At 43.0% G+C, this 11,666-nt stretch overlaps 1 protein-coding gene across 1 annotated transcript in view; it reads right to left on the bottom strand.

Moving 5' to 3' along the window:
- The window catches only part of Sohlh2 (spermatogenesis and oogenesis specific basic helix-loop-helix 2), a 27,375-nt gene extending 17,012 nt beyond the window's left edge, over window positions 1-10,363 (bottom strand). The window contains exons 1-5 of the mRNA XM_021158008.1: window positions 10,299-10,363; window positions 3,495-3,709; window positions 2,456-2,517; window positions 2,269-2,373; window positions 470-566 (exon numbers count right to left, since the gene is read on the bottom strand). Coding sequence (XP_021013667.1) covers window positions 470-566; window positions 2,269-2,373; window positions 2,456-2,517; window positions 3,495-3,709; window positions 10,299-10,346 — 527 coding nt within the window. The 5' untranslated portion in view covers window positions 10,347-10,363. The remainder of the gene's footprint in view (window positions 1-469; window positions 567-2,268; window positions 2,374-2,455; window positions 2,518-3,494; window positions 3,710-10,298) is intronic.
- Between the last annotated feature and the right edge of the window lie 1,303 nt (window positions 10,364-11,666).

The raw sequence follows: 11,666 nt of genomic DNA, 5'->3' as shown, positions 1-11,666 counted from the left end.
AGAGAGAGAGAGAGAGAGAGAGAGAGAGAGAGAGAGAGAGAGATTGCCCTATGAAACAAAACAAAGCCCTTCCTTCATGGGATATCTGAAACTAGTTGAAGTTTTGAGTTTCTGAGTTCAAAACACAATGGGGACAAGATTAGGTAAGGCTGTGCTTGTGCAAATATCAGAGTTTTGAACGTGTGTTTGAAAAAGAGGGAGTCTGCTGTTATTTTATTTGAACATCAGTGTGCTTTCTGATGATGAGTTGAATCATCTTATGAGGTATACTCATGATCTCCACCCTAGAATCTGAAACAGAAGGCTGTCACCTGTCTTCCTAGGAAGAGCCCTTCTCTCTGCACCGTGCTCTGCAGTTGGTCTGGTCTCCTATTATTAAGTTCTCTGCAGTATCTTTTAGTAAAATGTACATGGTAAACATAGGTGACATGGAAAAGTTGAAAAAAAATTTAAAAAAACAAAAACTAACCAAAGAAACATATCTGTAGAAAAAGGCCCTCCGAGTTCACTGCGGGACGTCTGGAAGTACAGCTGGCATTCTGGAGGCAACTCAGTGTTTTCCATATCTATTGAAAGTTTGGAAAGAGGCTCGTTTTAAGCATAAAATCACTGTCAATTATTTTTACAAAGCAGGGTTTTAAAAATAGAAAGCAAGTGATAGGGTTCAGTCCATGAAGCATAAAACCACTAAGATTAGAAAGTTTTAATGAAAGGCTGCACACACTGCACCCCAGGACATCCTCTTACCAGTAAGAACCTTCTAACCAAGCGACATGTTTTATAAAGTGTCCCCAACTGAGTTTATTTATCACCTTCCTATTTATAAGTAAATGTCAAGCAACTGCACTGTCAAATTGTGGCCTCGGGGCCATAAAAACTCTGCAGCTGTTAGTCCTCGGACCAAAGATAAACCAACTGGAAAATGGTTGGGATCCATCAAAGGTGCGGGACAGGTGATGGGCAGCTGCTGTTTGACTGAAGTCCAGAGCAGAGATTGCAAAGGGGCCCTGACCACAGGCTTAGTCATACCCAGGAAGAACTCTGAAGCCACACTGGGTAGGGCTTGGGGAAGATGGCATGGTGAGAGAAGATGCTACAAAGAGAACTCACGACTCTGACTATTGAAAGCTAGCACTATAAAGAGGCAGACACATTGACTCTAGAATGTAAACATATATAACAGTCCTCAGTGTGGTTCAAGAACATTTGAAAGTTAAATTTTAAAAAGGTTTCTTGCGTTATAGAAATATAATGGTGAATGTGGGGTGTGTGTGTGTGTGTGTGTGTGTGTGTGTGTATTTGCAGTGTGTCTAGTTGATACGCATATATAATATAAAAATAGCATAGTCAAGTTAGTATGTTCATCACCTTCCATAATTACTTTCTTGTGCATGTGTTGAAAACACTTAAAATGGTTCATCTCAATAAGTCACAAATATCCATACAGTATATATATCCATACAGCCATCAAACTTTATCTTAGGTCTCCAGATTTTACTCGTATGACATAGCAAAAACTCTCCACTCCTTGCCCAATGTTCTCCATGTGATATGGACTTAATCCTGAGGGATTTCCTAGCTAGTATCCCAACCTCTATCAAGCAAAAATAATTATTGAACTACATGAATTCCAGGAGTTGGAGGCTAACCTACTGCCCCTTTAGGACGAGCTAATTTAATTAATGTTTAAATGTTGCAATGCACACAATCCAATAGGTAAGAGGATTACAAAGAAGAGATCTATTTGAGGCATTGTCATTAATGCTTTGTATCTAAAAATATGAAAGAGAAAGAATGACCCTTTATGCATGAAAGAGGTAAATAATTACGAAGTGTTTTGCAAGGGAGTTACTGTGCAATTCCAGGTTAATGCCCTACTTTTTGGATATCTCTGTAATGAAGTAGCCTGATCAATCATATTTTAAAAACAAAGATATGGTGGTAGCTAAGTTACCAAATGAAAAGACACAGTAACAATCCCAAACAAAACCAAAAACAAACAGAACCCTTCATCACACAGCTATCGTGCAACTAACTCATTTGAAATTTCTGAACATTTCAGCTTCTTTTGCAAATAAAAACAAAAATTTTTCCTCTATTTACACATATTTCCTGGCTATGATTAAATATATACTCTTATAAAATACATAGCAAATTGTTAATTCACAATAAAAGGCTTAAGTGGGAGATCAATTTAGAGATGTGCAAACATGGTTTATAGAATGTTAATGAGCATTTTAAAGCTTTACGAATGCATTTCTAACTCACCCGTATTTGTGAAATACGTTTTCCAGTAGTGTATCACCGTGTTCACTTTTTCCAAGGTCAGCGGCTCACTGAAACTAATGTCAGCTCCATATTCTGAAACATAGCCTACAGAAACCATGTTACCACAAACCTGGTCATTTCTACCTGGAAATGAAACCCATGTTATAGCAGGCAGTCACATACATACCTCTGAGTCTTTCAGGTATTACAAAAACAAACAGCAAATGTGTGTTTTTCTTCTTGCCAGATCTGAGGGGAAAGTGTTACAATGAAGCAAAATAATCAGTCAGAAAGACCAGACTCAAGGCCTTAACTTACTAGCAACAGAACTATAGACGCCTTTAACTTTGAGAATTTAAAATGATGCACAATATTTCAAACTCAGCATCTCAAATCAGTGAGGATGGGATGGACTCTCTTTATTAACTAAAGAAGATAACCTAAACTGAATCCACATTTCTTTCAAACTCCTCATTAGTTTGAGAAAGGTTGAGGAACGGAGGACATGTCAAGACCACTATAGGAATAAAATCAGTAAAATCTGGATTGGGGAAACTTACATAAAACTAAAACCCCCTTAAAACAAATACCTCTGTGTGTGTTTGAAAAAGATATACATATATAATTTAAGACCAAAAAAAAAAGACCCCCCCAGGTCCTCCCCCCAAAAAGCCCAAATAATGCAAGGAAAAGAAAGTAGAATTTTGAATTTTTGTCAAGTTGTTTTTAGAATCATAAGCAGGAATCACTCAATTCTGACTAGATATTTCAACATTAAAGAATTGATAATGCTCACTTGCTTTAATATCCACCAGAACTCTTAATAAACTCTGAAAAGAGGAGCCATCGTAATGACAGTTATTTAAAAAGCATACCTATGGGAGTAATATCAGCATTATACACCAAATAATGTATAATCTATGATCAATCAATGCCTCTGATGTCTCTCCTGCCTATTCCTGCTCAGACTGCCATGCTAACTCGTACAATGACATGTCAAATCAGCCAGAGAACTGACTGCACTATGAAACGTCTACCCATGAAGATATGCTTATCTTAAAACTCACAGTGGACAATTTGATGTCAAGTATATCAATATATCGTATATCAATCAAGTATATTAATATATTATATCATATACTTAATATCTCAATATATCTTATGTATTTAAGAAATAGGTTTTAAAAGCAATTTTAAGGACAATGTCAAGATTTGGAAATTTTTACCTAATTAACTTGGCAGCCTCCTGCTCCTCTGCAGTTAGGGTGGAAGTCACCTTCAAGAAAATTATGTCAAACGAGTTAGCAGCCAAAAGCACGGCTACCTTCTTCACATTGCTAATGGTCAGGGTGATCTGTGCTGTGCTAGAAAAGAATTTCTGCATAGAGCCAGCCAGGAAGTATCTTGTGGCATCTCCAACCAGCAAAAGATTTACTCTGCCCTAAAAGAGAAGGAAGAAAATAGAGGTGACATGTAACTACCAAACAAGAGTGACAACTCAAGGAGCAGGGCAGTTGACCCTAAGCACTCGAGGGCAGGAAGCTCTTCACTGCCTCCATGCCCAGGCCTGGGCTTGGGTCTGAGCATCCTGTACTTTGTTAAGATCCTGCCCGCTAAGGCCATTATAGTGTGGTTTCCCTAAACACTTCTCTCTTATTCCATTAACAGGTAAGGTTCTTCTTCTTATTATTATTATCATTATTATTATTCTTTCCAGCCTTTTGGAGACAGGATTTTTTTTGTGTACCCATGGCTGTCCTGGAACTCGATCTGTAGATCAGGCTAGCCTTGATCTTATGAGATCTGCCTACCTCTGCCTGCTGAGTGCTGGGTCTAAAGGCATGAGCCACCACCCAGCAACAGGTCAAGTTCTTTTGACCCAACTTCCTAATCAGACTTTTCTCCTGGAATACGGATTTTGTGAGAAAGGCATATCAGCGAGTCACACGTGACTGATCTGGGTTAAAAACACATTCCAGAGAACAAGTTATTTTAAAAAATCAATCGTTAAAAACCCTGCCCACCCTTAAAGAGTACCCAGATTTGGTCTCAGCACCCCTGTGGTAGCTTATAGATGTTGTCTATCTCCACAAGGGAAATGGTGCCCTCTTCTGGCCTCATAGGCACCAGGCACACATAAGATGCATAAACATCGTGCAGGCAAAATTCTTATACAAAAATATTTCATAATGCTTAAAGTGAGACTATGGTTGTGTGTTGGGACTTGGTCGTAACAAACCTTGGTCACATGCAAACCATGGGTTGCAGTGAGACCCTTGTCTCTCTCTATACAAGGCTGCACTTCTGCTGGGAATGCCTGGGATTTAAGAGTTTGATTTTTTGGTATTTATAATTAATATTTATACATAATGACTTTTGTTGTCATTTCTTGACCTGTACTGTTCCTTATATTTGCTCCTTCCTGGGATCTACTTTATTGAATTTCAGTACAGGCTCATGAGATTCTTCTTGCCTGAAAATACTGTCACGGTGTTCTGACAGGTCAGGGCTAGCTCTAGCTGATTTGGGTCAAAATCACTGTCTCTGAACTTTGAAGATGATGGTTCATCACCTTGTGATATTCAGAGTGGTAGTTGAAGGCAGCAAGCAACTTGGCTTTCTTTGGGTGATTTCGTGTTGGATTTTTTTTTTTTTTTATCTTCTGTGTCTGAGGATAAGCACTTATTACCTGTTCTGGAAACAGATCATATTTCTTCAATCGCAGATCACTTTCTCCTCTCTGTTGTCTTTCCCTCTTTGGGGATCTTGTGAAATTCTAGAAACCCAGGTAGAGTCTTTCTCTCCACATCTCTGTGACAGAATAGTCTTTCCAGAAAGCTTTCTTGGTCTTTGGTCCTTTAAAAGTACTGAGTGTAATATGGATTGTGAGTTTTTAAGGTTTTATTTTCTAAATAACCCGTTATTTTAGGATGTAATTACTTCTCTGAATATACAGATTCAGATTTTACTTGTGTCTCTGCGTGTGCATGCATGCACATCTATGTGTGGAGGTCACAGGACAGCTCTGAGTGTCATTTTTCAGGTATTGTCCACCTTGAGTTTTGGGGCCAGTCTTTTATTGAGCTTGGAATTTTCTAAGTATGATAGGGTGGCTGGCCAGGAATCCCCAGATCTCCACTTCAACAGAGCTAGAACTGCACAAACACACAGTCTTGCCTTCTGTGTTCACGTGGGACTGCCTGTGCGTGCGTGCGCATGCCTGCATGCGGTGGATAGAGTATGGGATCTTTTCCTCTGCTGTTCTCCATCTCCTTTTTTGAGGCAGAGTCTCTCACTGACCCGGAGCTCACAGATTTGACTAAACTGGCTGACCAGTGAGTTTCAGGGGCTCCCTGTCTCTGCCTTCCCAGTTCAGGGGAGTAGGAGGGTTGCAGGAATGCCTATGCCTGGTCTTTACGTCGTAGGTGGACTTAAATCCTCGTGCTTACACATAAGCACTTTATCAACCATGCTATCTCCTCAGCCTTGCAAATTAGGATTCAAAAATTTATTTGTATTCTCTTTTGTCTTAGCCTCTCCAGCTTTTTAAAAGCACCAAAACAAGGCTGCTTGTGAACAAAACAAATTTATTTCTTGCCACTCTGAAGACTGGAAAGTCCAAGATTAAGGTGTTGGCAGGCCCAGCATGGAGTGAAGGTCTGATTTCTGGTTCTGAGAAAGCCATGTATAGTGTGCTTACACATGGTACCATGTGAGAGCACACAGTACAAGGGCTGACAAGTCCACCGTGGGCCTCTTTTTCAGGACCACTAATCTTATTCCTAATGGCAATGTACCTTTGTGACCTAATCACCTTGGAACAGCTCTACCTTCTCACTTCAACACATTGGGATGTGAATGTCATAATCAAGCAGTTCACGATGTATGTAACTGGTGCAGCTCTCTACGTCTAAAAATGTAATGAATCAAGGACTGAGTAGCTGTGAATATGATTTGGGTCTACTGTGAGCAGTAAACTGGAAAAAAGGCTGAAGAGCAGAGCCTAGTGCTGTGTGGCTGTGCCTGTTCCTGGCCACACAGCGGACTGGCAGTTCCCCACGCTGGGAACCTGAGTTCCACGTGCAGCTCATTTTCCATAGAGAACAGTTCACAGGCATATCCTGGAACTAAAGCATCCTTGCTCCAGGTGTTCTGCATGCAGCTACTTCCACAGCAGGCGATCAGCCTCTGCACACGTGTGGACCTGTCCACCCTCTGCTTCACCCCAACCTCTCTTCTCTCCCTGTCTTAGAGATGTAGCCTTCCTCTGAGTGGACATGTGATCCATCGCTGTCTAGATTTTAAGTCTGACTACAGATTTTTCAGGTTATGAAAGAAACTGCTGTGTTGCCATCAAGATTCTGTCAAGAAGGCTGGAGAGATGGCTCAGTGGTTAAGAGCATTGACTGCTCTTCCAAAGGTCCTGAGTTCAAATCCCACAACCACATGGTGGCTCACAACCATCTGTAATGAGATCTGACGCCCTCTTCTTGTGTGTCTGAAGACAACTTCAGGGTACTTAGATATAATAAATAAATAAATCTTAAAAAAAAAAAGATTCTGTCAAGAACCATGCATTGCATTCTGTAGCCAAGTCTCCTTAGGTTTTAACTTAGGATGGCCCCTCCCTTTCTTATTCTGTGATATTTACTGGCTGGAGGCTTCATTATTTCAAAAGTGCCTTCTGCTGTGTAGTTTAGAACAGAGGAGGTGGAGGAAGCACTTATGCTCACTCCACAGGCAGGAGCCACTCACCAACACCCACCAACATCAGAAAAGACAAAAAATGCCCACTCGTTAACGTGTGGGGCCTTTTGTTTGTTTGATTGGTTTGGTTTGGTTTTTTGAATCTAAAATCAGCCTGCTTCACCAAACTTACTTCGATTTTCCTCAAATACCCTAATATTTTCAAAACACACCATAACCTTTTCATTTAAAAATCATTCATTCATTCATTATTTGAGACAACACCCTTGGTATATTGCCCAGGCTGGCTTTAAAGATGCTATCCTCCTGTCTCAGCTTCTGGAAACTGCAGTGACATAGGTAGAACACCAAGGCCCTTCTGATCTCTTTGACTTCCTCTGAAAACCATACCATAGGACCAGTTGCATTTCAGGCGCACCTCATTAGTGTCTGCTGTCCAACGATACTGTAATTACACGAGTGATTCGATTCCAGAACCTTCCGGAAACCCCTAAAGCCAAGGTGCTGTAACGCTCGGTAATAAGTGGTTGTGAGAGCAGTTATATGAGGGTTATAGCCTTGCTGTTGTTTTTAAATAACGGATTTAGTAGAAGCGACTACAAATGTGCAAACATAATCTACATAATACAGATAAGGTAACCCTAAATGATATGAATGTTTCTGCTGAGTATGTATTTGGTATGTGTTTATGTGGTATGTACATAATATCTGGATGTGGTGTGTATGTTGGGTGTGAGTGTGTATGTGGCATGCGTGTGAGTGCAGAACAGTGTGTGAGCCTTGGTTACCAACCCACTCCAATCTGCTGTGGAGCCAAGGGAGCAAAGGCTTCCAGGCAGAGACCAGCATCTGCCTCTTGGTTCCTGCCAGGTATCACTGCTGGCTCTATGTAAGGGACATGACCTGCATCTGAAGGGCAAACCCACAGTGCATGGTAGACACCTCTATATTTTCTTAAATACCAAACCTGAGCACAACACACACACACACACACACACACACACACACACACACCCATCCAGACAGGATGAGAAAAGGAATTACAGGGAGGATGCACTTAGGCTGGGCAGCAAAGACAGCTCTAGGTAGCTCTGTTCTCTGCACATCCTGAATCCCAGGGCTCTGAGAAGGGCAGAGAACAGAGAAGCAGTTACCTATTTGAACCTTTTTCTAGGTGGTACCTGGTGCTCTAACTACATGAGTACCCTCCCAGGCTCCACTCTGAGCATCCCCAGTTTTGTGCAGAAGAGTCAAGAGCTAGAACAGAGACAAAGGGAGGGACTGAGGAGTTGGGGAGGGAAAGCAGACAGGGGTGGGAGAGCGGCAGCATGGGAAGCCATGCTCTGTGCAGGAGTCTAATGTTTGCTGAGTGGTATGTGCCGAGGCACGCAGTACAAAACAGAGCCGTTCCCAAAAGATCTGAGCTTCTTTCCCTGACCGAGGAGATCAGAGCTACAATGTACTCAGGGTGTCAGCAGTCACACAGACTAGAACACAAGGATGCCAGGCAAGTCCACTATTCAGTCATGTAAATTTAGCAAATAAAGTATGCGCAACATTAATCTGAATATTTACTTAGTATCTTGTTGATGGCGTAACATCTGAACACAGGCAATAAATAAAGCCTGCCTATAATAAAAGAAATGGAAAACCCTAGCATATTCTCATTTGCAAAATTGCATTTTAGCAACCCTACGATTTCTACCTAAGAACACAATCGACTAGATTTCATTTGACAGCAAGTTTTTTTCTGTATGAATTGCTTAGTGTACTTAAAAATACATATTCATTGGGAAATTTAAAAAAAAATGAAGTGAAAATGAAATCCCATGCTCTCTTGGGATATGCCCCATTAATACCCTGCCACCCATTCTTTAATTATGGGCAGTTTTATAAGGCCGCACCACAGCCAATATCCTTATCTACTCTGTCTCCTTTCTGACCTCACAACCAGGGCACTGCAGTCTCTACGATTGAGGCTCTAGATTTCCATCTGCAATCGGTGGCGTTCTAAACCCTTAATTAGTAACAGCAGGTGCTGAAGTGCTTAGAACAAATCACTCTTTCGTTTTAGTGAGCTGTTATTTATGTCACTCTTATCACGGAGAGCAGCGCCGACAATCAGCAGCAGCAGCGGCTGCCTAGGCCTGAGCTCTCAGAGGGCAATCACTGGCTTCCCTGTTTCCCAGAAAGCTAAGGTTTTAATTCTATCTGGAGAGACGGAGCAAGCTGCTGTTTTTTTGTTTTTTGTTTTTTGGGGTTTTTTTGTTTTGTTTTGTTTGTTTGTTTGTTTGTTTTGTTTTTTCAGAGGACCACAAAATTCAGCGGTCCTCTGAATTCACACTACGTAGTGTCAGGATCCACACCTCTCTGTGTTCTAGACAGGCAGGTATTTTACTCAGAATTCCATCTTGCGCAGCCTTGCTTCGTCCAGCGCCACTCAAGTCCCTTTCCTTAGAGCTTTCGCGCATGCACAAACCCCTCGCCTAGAATCCTCGAATCCCGTTAAACGACCTACAGAAATAATTCGGTTTCCAGAAACTTGTTTTTAAGGGGTCAGAAGACTAAGCAGACAAAGGCTCCTGGGGAATTTTAACAACTCATCTAGGTACGAAGTGTCCCTTCGTTTTGTCCAAAAAGATCTGTGAACAACAGATACCTCCACCGTCTTTGCTTTCCAGGGTGAGTAATGGCCCTCTATGCTTCTCTAGCCAGGCCATCCGTTTTCCTGCTGTTTTGTTTTGTCTTAAAAGCTGGGCCTCACACCATTGCCCAGACCAGGCCTAGAATTCACCGCAACCCTTTCGGCCATGAAAGTGCGGCCATCGTGGGCAAAAGTCACCCGGCCTGAGATAATCCAGTACTACCCTGTGAGTCTCCAAGGGTCTGATCGAGGTGCGTTTCTGGGACCTCTGTCTGCCGGGGGCGGACACTGCCCTGTGTACACTGGCAGACAGGCTTTGTTTGAGCAAGGCCACTTCGGGTCGCCATCTTCGCGAGGCCAACAGTCCAGGGACAGGAAAGCCGGAAATAAGCGCAGATGAATGCGCGTTCCGTTCCTGAAGCCCAAACCTTCCCCGCGTAGCAAAGCTCAACTCCGGGTCTCCCACTTCCAAGACCCTCCCGCAGGGTTCTGTTCCCGAGCTCCAGGGTCAGGGGTTCGAAGGCTGGCCCTGGGGCCTGCTTGCGGGAGCTAACATCCCCACTCAGGAGCACGCGGCCCCAGGCCCTTGATGGAGCCTGTCCTGGGTGAGCCCTTGCAGGGCTGGGCCTGCAGCTCTAGGTGCGGGTGATGCTCACAACCGCCTCCCGCTAGGTCCTACCTGCCCCGGCCTCCGGCCTAGCTCCCCAGTGCTGATCCGGTCGGCCATGGCGTCTACTGCTCTGCAGCTTCTTGGCGGGCCCGCGCAGTGAGGGGGCGGAGCAAGAGGCAGGGAGCGCGTCCCCCCGGGGACTGTGGGAGCCCTGGGCAGAGTGACGTGGACACCCCAGGCACGCCACTCAAGCCTCGGGCTGGCCCTCAAGGCTCTACTACGCATGGGCAGAGAGAGGGTGTGCTGTGATGCCTGGGGTGGGCCAGCAGTTTTGCTTTCTCCAGATGCGTGCGTGCGTTGCTCTGATAAAATACTCTCGTCTGACGCCTGTGCGGAGTGTATGGACAGCGTTCTTATGGCGGTTTCTTTAATTCAGGATTTTTTGCAATCAATCGGTTTTTGTACTGAGACTTAATACATTGTCCCCGTTTTCTCAGCTTAGAAATTGAGGCAGTGAAGACGTTTCTGGTGGCTGCTAACTTGAGAACCAATGGCATTATATTCAGCCCTGGTTCAGCATTTGCTTGAGAGCTACTGAAACAAGATCTTTTCTCTTGTTACTGTGTCTAAGGTTTAGCTTAGAAACCTGTTGTGCAGTGAACGCAGCTCACTTGAACACAACACAGAAGAGCTTTGTGTGTCCCACCACTGCAGGTGGTCTGTCTCCCAGCAAGCCCTCAGGGTCTCCTGAGCTACTGTTGCATTCTGCTCTGGGGGTCTGATTTAGGTCATCAGGGTATGCAAAAATAGTCCCGTGCCTCTCTGCTTTTTGCATGGAAAGAGGTGAGATAGTTTGAGGGATCCTCCTTCATCCACGATTCTACCAACTGTGGGCTGAAAATATTAAGAGAAAACTGGCCAGATGGTGTGGTACTCACCTTTAATCCCAGCACTGGGAAGGCAGAGGCAGGAGATCTTCTGAGACCAGCCTGGTCTATCTAGCAAATTCCAAGGCAGCCAGAGACCCTGTCTCAACAAAACAAACAAAAGAGGAGAAAATGTCATCATTACTAAACAAGTACAGACCCCCACCTCCTTTCTCATTCCTTGAACAATATACTAGCCACTATCTGTATCATATTAAATATTAAAAGGTAAGTTTCCCTTATCTAAAGGCTTCAGGCCTGAGACCTTCAACAGATGTATAAATGTTTTGGATATAAAATGAGATCAGATTCACTTTAGGTGACACAGTGCAGAAATTCAGCCCTTACACATGATGTGCATTTATGTTCATAAACACCATATACTTAGAATCTGAAGGTGGACTTTATACAGATTTAAAAAATAATTTTGCATGCCTCCCCATATGTAGAAGGATATGGAAAAAGAGGATCATGTCCACAAAGAACTTTCAAGTTTTAGAAGAGTTTATAT

This window comes from Mus caroli, chromosome 3, assembly GCF_900094665.2.
Source record: "Mus caroli chromosome 3, CAROLI_EIJ_v1.1, whole genome shotgun sequence".
Taxonomy (NCBI): domain Eukaryota; kingdom Metazoa; phylum Chordata; class Mammalia; order Rodentia; family Muridae; genus Mus; species Mus caroli.
The sequence above is the reverse complement of the archived record's forward strand: the minus strand, read 5'-3'. Positions and strand labels throughout refer to the sequence as shown.